The sequence below is a fragment of the Styela clava genome, chromosome 3 (genome assembly GCF_964204865.1).
Source record: "Styela clava chromosome 3, kaStyClav1.hap1.2, whole genome shotgun sequence".
NCBI classification, from domain to species: Eukaryota; Metazoa; Chordata; class Ascidiacea; order Stolidobranchia; family Styelidae; genus Styela; species Styela clava.
In genome coordinates, this window is record NC_135252.1 from 25,489,461 (window position 1) to 25,506,776 (window position 17,316).

A 17,316-nucleotide genomic window follows, 5' to 3' on the forward strand; every position below is an offset into this window, starting at 1 on the left:
TCAGCAACACACGTAGATTGTCACAAACTCACCGATTGAAAATAAAATCACAAAAATAATCAGGAACAAGAATAATAAAGGTGTGGAAAGTATCATAGTGCCAAGCTTGGCTCGAATATGAAAACAATATACTGTGTGACACCACACTACCAAAGTGTGACATCATAATATCATTTATCGCCAGAATACAATACTCGTTCTTGAATAAAATTTTAGCCACAAAGTTGTCTCAAACTTGTCGCTCTATAGCTTTCCATGTGGCTGGCAATATAAATGAATGATGTAACGTTCATGACACCGGGTGCTTGGTCAGACCCTTGTTCAAGAAGAAATACTCTGATAATACAAAATACCAATTCAAGTTGGGGGTAGTTTTAGTATGGTGCTGGAATATGATTGAAATAAGAGTACTCCTGTAGTATGTGTACCAGGTTAGGGTTAGGCCATAATTTCTTTCCAATTTTAGTTCTATTACGAGTTCACTGACTGTGTTAGCCAAGTGAATATAGGTTTCAATCCATTTACACAACTTGATGTGACAAAGGCGAACAAAATTAGTTACTTCCATATTGCAACACGCACTTCTGAGAGCGCCTAAATAGGAACTGGTATATTATTCCCGAAATTATGGCATACACATGATCGAGCAGATAGATATGTAAATTCCATCCCAAATACAAGATATCAAAACCTATGGAAAGAAAAGATCTTGCGCTAGCCTCGATTATGAAAGATGGAATTCGTGATATAACGTTCGGGCCAAATCTGACACAGTGATACTTCCCACATAATAATGAGGTAACAACGGAGATACAGAGAAGAATAATGCAGGTTGTCACAGGGACTGACATGGAATAGTTCTAAAGTGGTGACGTCATAACACTGATGACGTCATTGACAATAATAAAATACAACTCCAGAACACATAGGTTGGTAAATCATTTGATAATTTGCAGCATACTCAGGAGGTATTGAGTGACTAAATACTTTTTTTTTCAAATTTTCAAAACTTTGTTAAACCAAAAAAAGTGTTACCTCTCATGGTGATGGGAATTTAGTGATGTCATAGCTGATGATGTCACTGACATTGAAAAAAAAATTCTCCAAAAAACGCATGGAATTTACTGGGATGCAGCTTGGAGATACATGGCAAGTAATGGATTGTTCAGATATTTTGAATTTCAAGTCGGGAAAAAGTTTACAAATGATAGTAAATGATATTCAACATTTGGCCCACTAGTGGAATATGTTGAGACAGTCAATAGAATTGGTGGGCAATTATAGTAACGAGAAACACACTAGAATATGCAACATTCAAAATTAGAAAAAATTACAAATTGTTTTATACAATCAGTGTTAGATCGGATCAGATGATTTTAAAACAATAAGGAATTCTCAAGCAATTTTCATTAGGAGACACATACTCAGAGTTTGGTATTCTAAATTATGAACTTATTCATTGAAATTTCAGATCAGATAAGATTTCAGAGTTGATTGAACAAGTATTTGACGAATTATTCAATTTGATAAAGCTTATGAAATACATGTTCATATATTTCCCAAGTTCCTTTCGCCATGCATACCAATTAGGAATTTCATGAAAACAATCACTTTGCTTTATAATTATTTGACATTTGAATTTCCATACTGACTAAAATATGTCTAATGACATCATACCGTTCCGAAGTTTGATTATCAAATATTTGTCAATTAATATTAAATTATAACATATACCAGGATACAAGTTGAATCACTATTTTACAGTAATCAGTTAAAAGTCAAATAACAGGCTGCCAACTGCTCACATTATCAAGTCTCACATTACGCTGCATTCACTGCACCATTATTGTACAGTGGCTGTTTGCCGGTAACTTTGTTCACAGATGGGTCTCCATTACTTCAGAGTCAGCGAGCCACTAAATTCTCTATAATTTTAGTAGCTTTTGGCATTTCAGTGGGTCCTGTAACCAACATTCCCTCTAAGCTGCCGGCTGGCCGAGATTCCCCGCGCAGTGCTTTCGTTCTGCTGCGCACTGGAGTTTATAAATAAATTCTGTGTTCGTTTAAATTTATTTTCTATTTTTTCTAATTTTCCGTGAAGACCTTTTTTTTTAGAGCTCACATGGCCTTCTATTCCACGCAACTAAGCAAGCTCTTAGAGGGAATGTTGCCTGTGAGTTATCTAAGACACGAGTCTTTTAACTTCTGAGTGAGTGCAATTATCTTTTCCTTAAACTTTATTCGTCCACCCCTACATGCTGGACGGGGTCACTTACGACAGGTAACTTTACATAGGTATAGTGCTTCTGAGGACGGTCATTGAATATATTACTGCATTACATTGCACACTAGGGGTTGCCAGAGAGTCCACCGCTAGATGGCACTGGTGTACATATAATTGATATTCGGTCTGGTGTTCATTTCGTTACTATAGTAACCATGGTCATGGTTGACTGCAGGAATCAAAGCGTTCTCTGATGGCAACGTTGCTATTGACAACGATGATGCAGAGCTTGTTAATGACGCAGGAGAATTATTCGCTTGGTCATGCAAGACTGATAATCTGTCATGTGGAACAGATGATGATAGAACTCTATGGCACTCCTGGTGGCCTCGATGTTCGGTTATCATAGCAGCTGTCTCTCCCGTTGCTGTTCGTTGACGTACGTCAGCCTTATTCTGTTGAAAAAATACAATTAGAGTCAGTTTACTGTTAGAATAGGTTTAGAATAGGAAAGATGATCAGTTTAGTCATAAGACACTACGGCTCTTCATCAAATTACTATTTAGGTCTAGTATGGACTGGTCCATCCTAAGGAATCAAGATTAGAGGGCGGGAGAATCAATCAGCAAGTGAACCACCTAGTGAGTGAATCTGGTCATCAAATAACTATTTCTAGACACAAGTTTTTGTGTGTAGATAACCCAGAGGTGCGGTTTTTGGACCAGGGACCAAAAGGTGTGATGTAAAAAGTTACATTTCATAAACAATGCTAACAGTGGCACAAAAGCAAAAGTGGCACAACTTGACCAGCATCTAAACCGGGTTGGAACCCCCTATTTTAAATGTAAAAAGAAGCATTTTTATGTATCATACAGAGTAATGTTTTGTAGCTTTTAGACACTCAAGATTCTTGAAACTCCACAGGGCTTTATTCAAAGCAAACTGCGTAAATAAAAAAGATGTGAATGAGTAGGTAATAATAAATCAACAATTACCCAGAGTAAGAGTTGCAGCATAGCAAGATCTCCATGGTAAGCAGCAATATGTAACGCGGCACGATGGTCTCTCGTCGCTGGTGCATTTATGTCACTAGGTGTCGCATGTGAGAGCATTTGAACCAACAGCCGCATGTTGGCGCTAGAGATTGCTTCACAAATAGTGGCTCCAACGTCGCATTCTGCGGGGAGTGAGGAGACGAACTTTTTATGAATATATTTGTCACGGATGAATACTTCTCGTTCCTCCCTAGAAAATATGAGTGAAATCTATTAGTAGCAGCTCCACTATCATTATTTGTCTTACAAGGGCTCACTTACATAAAAAATGTAACATCGAATCGTGTAAACTTATTCCTATCCAGAATAAAATGTTCTGGATAGACGAGCTGACTTTTGTATTTACACCACAGAAAAGGAAGTAATAGTAGTTGAATAGTAATAGTGGGTGTTGACATCGATGACCGCATCGCTCCCTCCCGTCCACACTAAAACAATTTTATTGCTGTTACTCTTTTACTGCATTAATGACATGACAAAATAATAAATTTCTTCTCTCTCTGGAAAGAGAGGTATTCACTCAGGACAGGGAGAGAGAAGTGCAGCGAACCGTTTGCGCATAGAGTCACCCATCATCAGCATGCGACTAGTTCTCAGCACAACATTTCGATGAGTATGACTCACAGTTTTTTACAAGCTTAGCAATTATGGGACAGGCGGGAAGACAACCAAAGACAAAACTAATTCTGACGACTCAAATGTGAATGGATGGAGATTAAATGTAATGCGGTGAGTCAATAAACGGCAAAAAAATATAATTAGTACTATACAGACCAACGACCAGGGGTGGGCAATTACTTTTCCTAGTGGGCCAGCTACATGGTTAATAAAACTGAAAACTTTATTTCAAAAATTTCTGTGGGTTCTATGGAATTCGTTTTTCACTTCAACGCTTTGTGTGGGTCGCCTGTTCCACACCCATGATATAGACAATTTGATTCATAAAAAACCCTTTACCTTGTTGAATGTGGAGTAGGTTTAATAAATCTGCCCACATTTGCTTCATAGACTGAATTACAAACTCGGTTTCCAACTTGCTTCATTACTGCACTGCATTCTATCGGCCAATCATCAAGTTCTGAGAAAATGTTTGGATTAGTTAGCGAGTTAAATTAAGCATCGGAAAATTTCAGTAAATCATGTGTAGGATGGAATTTTCATAATTAACCTGGGGGAGAAGAAAGTCGATAATGCGGCAAAATCATATGGCGAACCATGGTCTCTCGTCCAAATAACGATCAATGTCAGGTATGGGATTAGTTAGTTGTTTTCAGATGAGTGGATTTGTAATTTGCCCCATCACAGGTAAATTTTAATTGGAGCGTTTGAATTGGGTTCTGAACTTTTCATATTAAAGCTGTTGATTTAACAATAGTAATATTTCTGGTTGAGGAGTGCATAACCATTTTTATACAACTATACTTTTTTTCTTGATTGGGTTTCTACAAGTCTAACTATTTATCCGTCTTCTGAGGAAGTCTGACTATATCCCGACGAAACGTTACAGAAATAATATTTGTGTTAGTGTGCAGCAGGGCTCTTGAATCCCTAGGACAGGGTTTCCCAAACTTTTTGGGCCGCGGACCCCTGTTGGTGAATCTTGGACCCCTGTTGGTGAATCTTATTTATGACAGACGCCCATCCTCTGTCATATAAATTTTCTTGCCTAATCAGCGAGGAAGGATAATGTTTAATTTGACAAAATAAAACTCATGAAATGTTAGCCCAACGAAAATTCGACAAGATTATAATCTATTTGCCCACTGATCAGAGGATCCCAGTTTGGGAGACCCTGATTTAGAATATTCTACTTTTTTTATTTGCAACCTAGTTTAATCCATGTAGTCTAGTTGCTAAGCCGTCTTACCAGTCCATACTAAGCTTGGCACTACAGAAGTGTGTGTACAAATATGGAGGTAACTAATTTGTTTCGCCTACTTTACATCAAGTTGTGTAAAGGTAATGAATCCTATGGGCAGGGGAATGTTCACTTGGCTAACACAGACAGTCCCTGGACTCATCATAGAACTAAAACAAGGAAAATCAGAATAAAATTATGGCCCAACCCTAACCTGGTTCATACACTACAGGAGAACCCACAATCTCACTCACCTATAGATCTAACTCTTGAAACATGTGACCCCAGATTTCTGTGAATCCCCGAGCACTGAATGCACATCATACATCCAAGATTGAGAGAAGCCCACGTAGGATTCGGACAGTCACAATCCACGCATGTATCGTTACCAGGAATGCTACGAAACACTTCCATATCAACGGGTGTCATCATCGTGCAGTCAGTCTGAGAAAATGTTTTTCTGGTATTGTTTAGGTTATCAAACTGTTGGTGTTGAGTAGCCAGTGAAGAGGTCAACTATTATTTACGCTACAATAAATTTATAAACATAAAAGCAAAAAAATTTACTGTTACTTACAGATTAATTTTCCTGGAAAAATTAAAATTACTTTATTTAATACCTCGAATGTATTTGCTGCTTTTTTTTAAAAAATATTCAAATTGTGGTTGCTTCATAGATTCTTTGGACAGTTACAAAATGAGCGAAGTTAGTATTTTTATAAGTAATCGAATAGCTCACAGAACCTCTTGGTTTCTCTTACAGATTCCTGGGGCTCGGTATGGAGCACTTTGAGAACCCATGGTTTAATGGATGACTGAGCAGTAACAAGTGACTGACCGTGATCAGCCAGCCATGACGGAAATTATGGTCAATGAGTTAGGTTGGTGTAAAGGCAGAATAAAGCTCTAGACTAGAAACATTTAGGTGGTGTCAGAAGGTCGAATATTTTCTCATTTCAGAACCGTTTAACTCAATTTTCACACTCACATTATTTTTATTAAAAGATGGGTAAGCGAAGCTAGAACCCCTAACTTTGCTTTGACTAAAGTTTAATATCAACCCTAACCCACTGCATATTTTAATTTGATCAGACACAAAATTTTTCATTTCATTCAAGAAGAAGTCCCGAGACATCATCGAGTGACATTAGAATGGCCAATGCATCGTCTATTCTGATTTTTCGATGCTCACCTTATTTTTGCTTGATGCTCCATTCTGTAGAACGTTCATTATCTGTTGCTCAATTACAAGCACCCACTGGTCTCTCTCGTACGACGTCGGGCATGAGAAATACCAGATATTCCCGTCCATGGACACAAGATGGAACTCAAAGTCTTCTGAAAAATATTTGGTTTATTGAGATGAGTTCAGATAAATCGTTTTTATTGATAGTAGAGAGAATTTGTGACAAAAACTAGATAAACATCAAATTCACCAAGATGTCGCACAACCTGAACCCTAACCTGGTACACAACCTGAGTTCAGGTTGTGCGCCATCTTGGTGCGCATACTTCAGGAGGTCCCAAAATTTAATCCTTTTGAATTGTGGAGCAAGCCCCGATAGTTAAATGGCTCGAAATTTGAAGCTGGATGTAAATCTTCAATGAAACACTAACTAAGAACTAAGTAAGAGCAGATTCTTGCGTTCAATAGAGATAGTAGAGAGAAATTCTGTCAAAAACTGGAAAAACATCAAGTTGACCATCAATTGACCAGTTAAAATAGCGCGCATAACACCATATGGCCACATATGGCTCAAAATTTGCAGTCGGATGTCAATTTTCAATGAATCTTGGAGTAAGAGCGGACTATATGAAAGATAAATACCAACCACTGTTCTTATCTTTGCTTGGAGTTGACTTTGAAGGAACGTAAGAGAGTCTGCCGGGAACCTTGACTGTTGTTTTCACAACTGAGATTGATTTTCCGTGGACGTTCTCCATGTAGTCCTGGAGGAGAAAAGGATGGAATAATCTTGGACTGGAGTAACGCACAAACATATCTGGTATTTGATAGATGGGAGCCCTATACTGGAAGTGAAAAAGGTACCACTTTCCTTCCATAGATTTGAGCATCTCTCCCATGTTAATTTGGTATTGCCGGTTTGTTACACCCTGGGTGAGGTGATTAGCATATCACCAAATTAGTAAGATAAAACGCAAGGTTTCCCAAACTTTCAATATATTGAAGTTTTTCATTACCCCTGTTAAATCGGCATTGTTATGCAAGCGCTTCTCTGATCCTATTTATTCTCTTGAAATCGTGAGAAATATGTTTTGCAATAGTTTTGATAATTGTGTTACAAATTAGAAGTCTAAAAAAGTACAAAATATATAGTACTCTGTGTGAAAGTAGTGTATTCTTTGCGACCCCAAAATTCGTTGTGACCCCTCTGTGGGGTGGCGACCTCCGGTTCGGGAAGCCATGGTCCAACGCACATTCTGACAACTAGCCTATCAACAGGTTAACATGGTTTAAAAGTTCAGTTTGGTTAGTGACCACCATTAACAAATTTGGGATTGCTTGTCCTGAACATAGATCCTTGCATATCAGTGACTAAGAGAGCAATGATCAGTAACATGAGAGCACTGCTCAAATATATGGACACAAAGAAGGTATGTTGCCACAGTAGTCTACCGTTACCGTACTAAAGCTGACCACCAAAAATCAACTTGTGAAAGAGGAATCACCATGAGAAACGGAATTTTTAAACATAAACGACTTCCTCGCACTTAAAAACCAACTCCATAGAACCCATAGAAATTTTTGAAATAAATAAGAGTGACCCTCCTTGAAAATGCAGTGTATAACCATTGAAAATTGGTTCAGTAGTTATCGAGAAAAGCAATTTTTTAGAAGAGAAGATAATACCAACAACATAATATGCATCAAAGAGTAGTAACTCACATGCATACTGTTGAAGTATGTCAGGATTCCTTCATTGGAGAGCGTCACGTAACGTTTCTTCCATTCCCGGTTGCTGAGCTTCGGTTTCTTACTCCGCTTATGAAGCCAACCCTGAAGATGAAAACATGGGTAATGAAGAAACACATTTACTGGCAGTTATTGTATATCCTCACATATAAGTCAAATTTAAAACTCTAAAAAAAGTTGCCAAACTAAGGGGTCTGTTTAAACGTGCATAACTCTGATCGCACTCTAACGAAATGACATTATGTTACCTTAATTCCAACAGCTATAACGTGCAAGACATATTACGATTTCTTCGGTCTGCTTATATGCGAATTTTAATATTCACAGTTTTAGAGTCGTTTTCAGGGGGGCGCCTTTTATGCAGGTTGATATACCCAAAGTATGTGCACCAAGATGGCGCACAATCTGAACCCTAACCTGATATACATACTATGTTTAGGGTGTGCGCCATCTTGGTGCACATACTTCGGAAACCACTGAAATGCCAACTCATATTATAGTATTATGGCAGTGTATTGTGTGCTCATAAATGCCAATCGACTAGCATATAAGGCGCCACCCTAAAAACGACTTGGAATGGTGAATTTATAAAAATTCGCTTATAAGCAGACCGTAGAAATCGAAATACGCCATGCACTTTATAGCTTAAGGTCCGGCATTTCAGTGGTTTGCGGTAAATTTGTTCCGAGATGAGTCTCCTTAGTCACCAAATCTGTTTAGCACTTCTACATTTACACCAACCTGTTTTATTGGAATGTTTCTGCCAAATCCGACATCTTTTATCATCTCCTGCATCTGCTGTTCCTTGTTCTTGCGTTTCTCCTCCGAATCACTGGATTTCCGACCCTGGAAGATAAATACGATGACAATCTCTTCTTGAACAAGGCCCTGCACAACATCAACTTATAGATAGGAAAACCCCTACAAGCAGATCCTGATATACAAGGATGCAACCAGTGGTTCCCAACCGGGGTCCCGTGGCCCCACAAGAGGGCCACAGAGCAGGGGAGTGGCATGAAACTGATTAACCCTTATCGTTCTTACTAGTTTCATTGCTTGAAAAAATTATTTCTCCGAGTGTTATCACTTTGTTGAGCATGAATTGTTTGAACATAATGGGATTTGGAATCTACCAATCAGCATGGAGATGGGGGAGATGGCAGGCATGGAATTTCTGTATCCCTCATTGAAATCATAGCAAAGACCAATACTAAGCCATCGCACTCATTCATTTAATATACAGCACAACGTGGGTGCAATGGCTCATTGGCGAGTGTGTTGACTAACATCAAAATCCATAGTACCATTACATATTCCATTTGAATGCTAATTCCAAAACTTACCGAAAACAGGTTTGACTTCCGCCTTCCGCTCTTACGGAACGGTGTTGGGGTGATCAGCCCCAGCATGCTATCGGGGGATAAATAGTCTCTCAGAAAGTTGGAGTTCAGCAAACCCCCGTTCTCGTGGTATGCCGATGAAGTACTCATGCTACGATGCAGTGGGGTTCCTGGGGTTGATAGGCTTCCACTACTAACATGGCTCAGCATATGAGGTTCAGGACGTTTGCGATGTGAGATCACTTTCTGGGCGGCTGAGAATAGAAATGAGGAATTTATTGATTTTGTTAAAAGACTAACCTCACAAGAAAAATATTAATTCCGCAGTGTTCAAAGGTATGTATGTGTTCCAAAGTGTTAGTGTTGCTTGCAGGAGAAACCCTTGAGGGGAAATAGTAATTTTGCCAGATATCTGACTTTCAGAGCCTACTTTAGACATAATATATGCAAACTATATGGTTAGATATAGATTGACAACCAGAATGCTTGGAATAAGCCACTTTCACAAGAAATTTTTACTCGAAAGCGTTTTGGTGTGTTTTTTGCCTCAAATGTGTACAAGCGCTATATAGGCTGTCACTAATAAAGTAGCAAATGACATGGAACACCAATGTTACCCAATATTTGTAATGGTTTATAATGTTTGCATAAATAGGTGTTATAGAAATAATGAGTTCGAATATTCAAAATGGATTTCCAAACTATTCAGACATACTTAGAAACAACAGTAACTTTACTGCATATTTTTACATTTCTTAATTCTCCTAATTACATGACAATTCATCTATACCACAGTAATACCACAGAAAAAGAAACAAAATTTCTCCCTGGTTAGGAAACTATTTTGTAAGGAGAACAAAACTTGTACAAAAACAAACATCTCACCATCTTGGAATACACGATCTACATTCAATCCGTATGTTGCGCAGGTCTCATAGTACGAACATCTCTTGAAGTCTGAGGCCAGTTGCATCGCACGATCATTGAATATCACACGAGGGCAGGAGGGAGACATGGAATCTAGAAAATGAAGTATACGTCATAATGAAAGTTGGGATTTATAAAGACATGTAAAGATAAAGCATTGGAGTTAACTAAATAAAGTGTAATAAATTAAGTGTAGATAAATTAATTAATATAATAAAGAGGAATTCAATATAAAATATCCTGAGTGATTCAAGGGTCTTGCTGCACACTAACACAAAAATATTTCTGTATAGTTACGTCTGCATATTCAAACAATTAGTGTAAAACTATGTAAGTAACGCACGTTAAATATTCAATAAAATCCGCCTTGGAGAGCTGAGGGCCCAGTTGGGGACGGCTGAATTACAAATTAATACTTCATGTTACCTTGAGTGCCAACCAAAACAATTGGAACATTTGTGAAATCTCGATGTTGTGAAAGTCTTTGTCGTAGGTTATAGATGGATTGAAACGAGGCTTCATCGGATAGGTTGAACACAAACACTATGGCATCAACCCAAGCTGCAAATTGTGCGTCTGGAACACCTCCTTCATTGCGGACTAGCAGTAGAGAGCTCTGTCCTCCCACAGTGACTTCTTTTTTGAATCTACCACCCTCTGGAGCCTCATCTTGGACGTATGTTCCCGTCAAATATCTGTGAACTAAAGCAGATTTGCCACTGTTCAAACTTCCAACAACGCCCTGTGAAACAAAAAATTTGCTTCATTAGAAACAGGCAAATTTCGATCTAAACATTTTTATTCAAATTTCAGTTCAATATTGTGACATCAGGAAGCAGGCAATTCTTTGAAGCTTTATTTAGGATAAGAAACAAATCTAGGTAGAACTCCAAACAAGCAATGAAACAGAGACACCAAACTGGATAATTTTTTCATTCCGCAAAATTCCGGATTCCAACATAGTTTGGATATAAGTAATGGCATTCTAGGAGATACAACTGTCTATAAAAATTTTCAAAGGATTTAGAATAAAGGCTATTAATCATAAGAATATGATACATAGGTTCATAAGCTTTAGTCTTATCTTTATCAATTTAAGCATGTATCACTCTAGGTCCACAAATAAATTAAGCAATATTTGCTGCATGTTTTACTTTCATCGTATCGCTGGCATTTTCTGTTACTGATCTATTAAAACAACTGCTCGTACTCGGGGGAAATCCAAGGCTCCTTCAACTCTAATTATTTATTCCCAAGACAAGATGTCTGCAACCCACAGGCTTTCAGATATGAATTCTGAACCTCAAAAAATTGACAGACAGACATTGTTCAAGCCGAACCCAAAATAGGAACACAATTTGGTTTAACTTTCCTTAAAATTATTAAACTGTCCGGGCTATACCAATCATGGTAGCTCAACTTCATTTTTGTCTCAAGCTTCAATCGGAGCGGAATTATCTCATAAAATTATTTTGAATTTATAAACTTATTAAGCTATACTTTATGACACCAAATTACTGAAAGACACTTACCCAATGACAACGATAACACACTTTTACATTAACAGTTTGATTATTTGAAATAGATTTCCAAACTAACATCCAAACTATTCAGAAATACTTAGAAACAAAAGTAACTTTACTGCATATTTTTACATTCTTTAATTCTCCTAATAACATGATAATTCATCTATTAATAACTTGGTGTTGTGAAAGTTTTCTGGGATTATATTGTTGACTGTAAAACAGATTAATAGAGTGGTATTCAAATTAACATGAATTAACACTTTGGTAATATGGGAAAGATAGTGGCATGAAATTCATTTCTCACAAATTTAAATTAATATTCAAATTATCATGCTTCCGGCTGCAGAGAGACATTATAGAACAGTGTTTACTGCACAATAAAATGGACATTCTACACAGTGAAGGGAAAGGTTGAGAACGCCTTCTCTATGCATTTTGATCCATAAAATTGCAAGGATGTTGCAGTAAAATAAGGGTGACTATTCTTAGTGAACCAAGTGTCTTGCTGCACTGAAAAAATTTTCTGGGTATTTCAGAATGTAAAGATATGGCTTTCGTTATTCCACATTGAAATCAAATTTTAATATTGGGTTTTGGTTAAAAATAAATTCATTTTAACTACCTAAAATGTTTTTTTTTTTGGAATATTACAATTTTCAAATGACATTTGACCTATTTCAATTCCTCTCATCAACCGTGTTACATTCTTCATAAGACAATCACGACCACATAATACAGATCATTAGAAATCCGGGAATATATTTTGACAACAAACATAGAACATGAAAGCAGGAGAAATATCGATCTATTGCACTGGTTTTATTGAATTTTTTGTTTTTACTTGGGATTAATAAAGAAGGAAAATAGGTTTTTGTTCTCTGAACTCGCCTCTGCAGTTTATTATAGATAATTAAATTCAGACGATATTCATTAGCCAAAAGTGAAAAAATTGCTATCCTGGGCATATTATTGATATGTTTCAATTTGAAATCCAAATACATTCTACTTTCTAATAATGATATATTTAACAAATTTGTGCAATTTTACGGTTATTGTAACACCTTTGATACACTTTGTTTAAGTTTTATCTGAAGGTATAGGAATCGCCACTGCAGTGTTTTAATGAATTCGATTCGGATGGACCAAACTGAGTGATGAATTCATTTCGATATTACATTCTCAAATACGACATATCGGATCAAGAAATCAGTGTTTTTTAATTGAATAGATTGTGCAATGCATAACATAGGTGAGGTCAGGCTCAACTTCACTTAATATTTTTCCGTTTTTAATGCATTGAATATTAAATGTGGATTTTGAGTTTCCTTGTAAAATTCACAAGATAGCTAAAAGACCACAGTTTCTCCTCAAAACGCAGATGGCCTTGTCTAACCCGCGATGCCATCAATCATCACAGATAGCCCCGCCTCCAGCCTTCCCACAACGCAGGTGTCTCTGTTGATGTGTTGACAGGATTACGGTATTTATGAAATTGTTAATTAATCACACAAGCTCAGTTACGGCTCTATCTTGTGTAGGGCCGGTGTTCTGAGAATAATTTGTTGGCAATGTAGTCAAGTGAAATGAATTATATAGAATAATTCTCAATGGTATCTCATTAAAAATTTTTTTTATGTTATTCATTACAAAAATAAATTCCAATCGAAATTCTGGTCATGAGTCTGTCCTATATTTTTTATTAGGGTCATCAGGACTATGGTTCTTAATTTCCCATGATAATATAGCTACCCAATAATAATTAAAGCTTTCTATACTTAACAGGAATGCCCATGCCAGACCACAGATCACCAATTTTGAAAACCAATCCACGCATGACAATAGGCGTGGACCCAGCCAACTCGCTTGTGACAGGAAAACCCATGAATTTGCTCTGGTGCTGGAAGCAATAAAAGCAAACCTCAATATGCTTTATGACATCAGAACCATCTTTACACTTAATTACATTTGCCTATTTGTGCATCACAAGCTTCAACCAGCCTGAATAATGCATTGAGATCAATATATAGATTCTGATATTGATTGTTGACTGGAATAAACACAAAGTGAAGATTAATCAAGAAACACTCGAACACAGTGAATATTGCTGTCAAATTCAGCTTAAATCAAATTGGAAGACAAAGGCTTTTTTAATAATAATGCAAAATGGCATAATTTAGAAATACTTGAAGGTTGTTCAATGAAAGAAATAGGGTTAACCTCATTTCGAAATAAATTTAGCATTGAACCTTTGAGAATCTACACAATCTAGCCATCACCTAACAGAGCCATGAGTTCAAACTGAAATATAGGGTGCCCATAAAGTTTTAACATTTTTTAAAAATTGCAAAGGTAATTTATCGATACCATATATTGTTTTTGCCCTCACATATTAAATGAAGTAAAAATACATAAACAATTACTGATTAAAAACAAAAAACCTGGTCAAGATATATTGAGAACTGACTTGAAAATTGAAATTGTAAAGGGACTTTATGGACACCCTTTAGTACATCTTTGGCCATCAAGTTGACAATAGTAATATTTGGGACTGCTATATTTAGTCACGATATCCCTGTTCATCATTCTGGCATTATTCACACTACGTGGGTTGCTGTACTTTAATAAAATATTGATTGTTCCCGTACAATTCCTCTACTATTGTGATCAGACACTTGAGTTTAACAAGTACCATTCAAGAGGGTTTTAAATATCTATGATGTAATAATGATATGTGTGATGAAACAATGCACTTGAGAGATACTTGGACACGGACAGGAAGTTCATTAACTGTGGTTTTACTTCATGGAAGATAAAACATTCTGGAATTGTATTGACATAAACTGCTTTAAACACTCGCGTCTATCGGTATTTAATAATAACATAAAAAGATTTATTGTTCACGTAGCTATACGCACTCTAGTAGTTGCCCATTACTTCACTCAGAGATGATTCTCCTATATTTCAGAGATAGTACGTGCCTTTCCTTACAAAACTACTTGAATGCGGATACATTGTAAGCATCTGTATAGTCGCTAGGAAGACAACAATAATACCTTGCCATACAAAGCTTATGTAGAAAACTATTCCAAAAGGGGTATCCCATGATAGTTGTTTTTACTAGGCTTATAGGCCTACATAGCAAATACATGCACATGAGGTAAGGCCACCGATAAGTTGCCAGAAATGGAACAGTTAACAGGCATCAAAGCCAGGTTATTATCTCACACAGCCAAAACAGCACAATGCTATGCTGGCAATTCCAAAAATAGCGCGTTAATTACTGAACATGGATCTGGCTTATTATCAAGATTTTGCACCAATAATTTGTTCCGATAATCACTTGTTCAAAAGACCTAAGTTGCGAATCATGTATATTTGCTTTGGCTAGAAGCCATCTATTTACACTCATGGCCTCACTTTCATTCATTTTTCTTGTAAAACGGTTTATAGGTTTTGTATCTCAGAGTTCAAATTAGTTTCCTAAACACCAGAAGATATCTCATTTATCAAGCTTATGTTGTCGGTATTAGTTTCAGATGTCCAGTGTCGTGAAAACATAACTTTGTTGTCAAAATCAAAGCCGACACTGAAAAAACTTTTGCATTTTACCGACTATTATTGAATGTGGAGAGTAAATATAAGGCAATTATGAAACAGTCCTTTCACAAACGTCTAAAATTGTCTTATAAATCTTATCGATTGTATTATTGGTTCCAGATATTTCGAGTATTTATGGCAAAACACACGACACTTTGTTGCCTAAATTGATATTTTAGATTCTGCTGAATATTGTTAAATGTGGAGAGTAATTAAAAAGCAATTAAGCCTCACAATCACAATCCTTTTTAGAATCTCTAAAACTTATTAAAAATCTTCTTAGTGCCAGTTTTAGTTCGAGTATTTATGCCAAAACACTCAAAAACAATAATTTTAAAACCTGCTGAAAAATAGAATGGTTTACAATGTTTTTTATTTTCTGAAATTTGAGAAAGAGAGTGACTTGTGGTACAACTGTCCGATGACAATACCATCAAAGAGCAAACAGCAATTTGAGTTAGGGAAATCTCAATTAGTAGAGTAGTGAAAAATGAGTAGAAAATTAGTGAAATCTGTTCATAATCCCATTGTCTGAGTGATCACATGTTCAAGCTACCATGCTAAGTAACTATTCATGAACATTTGTTTGGCATTAAACCAGCTTTTCCATTCCCCACCACAGTGAATATTAAAATCTGACTCAAATATCCTCAAAATTTCAATAATATAGCGGGTCAGTTGGGTAAAAAAATATACAGGGTGGTCATATAGTCCCTTTACAATTTCAATTTTGTTATGATGTCAGTTATCAATATATCTTAACCAGGTTTGTTGTTTTTCAATCAGTAATTGTTTAAGTATTTTTACTTCATTCAATAAATCTGCGAGGGCCATAACAATATGTGGTATCGATAAGCTAACTTTGCAGTTTTAAAAAAATTTGTGACTTCAACGAGACCCTATACTTTATAAACCTTTACAACAGATACCATAGCAGCAGTTTTTGTTTACAAAATGCATAAAACAGCAGATGATAAAACCTAAATGATTGATAGCGAATATGGATGACAAAATATACAAATCTTTAATCAGATTAGAAAGCTCGTCAATAGAACAGGTGCAATCAAGCAACGACACCTGGACAGGACAACCAAATCTGTGATTAAGAAGATTTTTTAAACTGTTAGGTCTTTCATTTTCAAGGTCTTTGAAATATTTAAAAAATATTTTATTTCCAGACCTGTATTTGAACAGTTTCTACATGATAAATCTCTTCAGTAGGGTCATACCCGAGGTATTTACTGATCGGAAGGCCCCATCCGAAATTCCCAAAAGCATTTTTGTGTATCATACATAATAATTTTAGATAGTTTGAAACGCTTTTTATCCTGTCAAGATGAGTCTTTGAAAAAAATGTTTGATTTATTGATAGTTTTTCATCTGGATTGAATCTATTCTATACTGGTGTTTCATGTTTAAACCTCAATTTGAAGTTTCGAAAATTTACCTGAATTCCCATCCCGTATGCCCATCGTTTGGACTGTAATTTTTGTTGTATCATTTAAGATAATCTTGCCTTATTTTTTTGGCTGATCTATCCTGTTATACAAGCTGAGTCACAAAGTTGAGGTATTTTGTGTTTCTGTGCTTGTGACAGATTAAACGCCCGCAAGTTGCGACCGAATACAGATTGACACCGACAACCCCCAGCAGAGAGGTATTTATGAAATGAAAACTAGGGCTGTCCAAGCGTACCGGATATTCATAATCGAATCGCAAATTATTTGGATTGTTTTTGGCTGCGAATTCGGATTTGTGAATCGCTACATAGAGCAGAAAAAGTCTCACGACCACCTTTGCACTGCATTTTCATCGGGTAAACGGCGACGCATTTTGGTTAGACAATATGGCATA

General features: G+C 36.5%; 1 protein-coding gene across 2 annotated transcripts in view; it reads right to left on the minus strand.

Annotated features, from left to right (window-relative positions):
• Positions 1–17,316, minus strand: part of LOC120342181 (arf-GAP with GTPase, ANK repeat and PH domain-containing protein 1-like) — a 33,929-nt gene continuing 16,613 nt past the window's right edge. The window contains exons 4-14 of one of the 2 annotated variants that reach the window (XM_078110800.1): positions 10,766–11,081; positions 10,298–10,432; positions 9,416–9,666; positions 8,814–8,918; positions 8,046–8,156; positions 6,970–7,087; positions 6,330–6,472; positions 5,392–5,581; positions 4,237–4,357; positions 3,220–3,469; positions 1–2,679 (exon numbers count right to left, since the gene is read on the minus strand). In XM_078110800.1, coding sequence (XP_077966926.1) covers positions 2,374–2,679; positions 3,220–3,469; positions 4,237–4,357; positions 5,392–5,581; positions 6,330–6,472; positions 6,970–7,087; positions 8,046–8,156; positions 8,814–8,918; positions 9,416–9,666; positions 10,298–10,432; positions 10,766–11,081 — 2,046 coding nt within the window. In that variant the 3' untranslated portion in view covers positions 1–2,373. Of the gene's footprint in view, positions 2,680–3,219; positions 3,470–4,236; positions 4,358–5,391; positions 5,582–6,329; positions 6,476–6,969; positions 7,088–8,045; positions 8,157–8,813; positions 8,919–9,415; positions 9,667–10,297; positions 10,433–10,765; positions 11,082–17,316 lie in introns of both variants that reach the window. The other variant, XM_078110799.1, reaches the window with a different exon arrangement.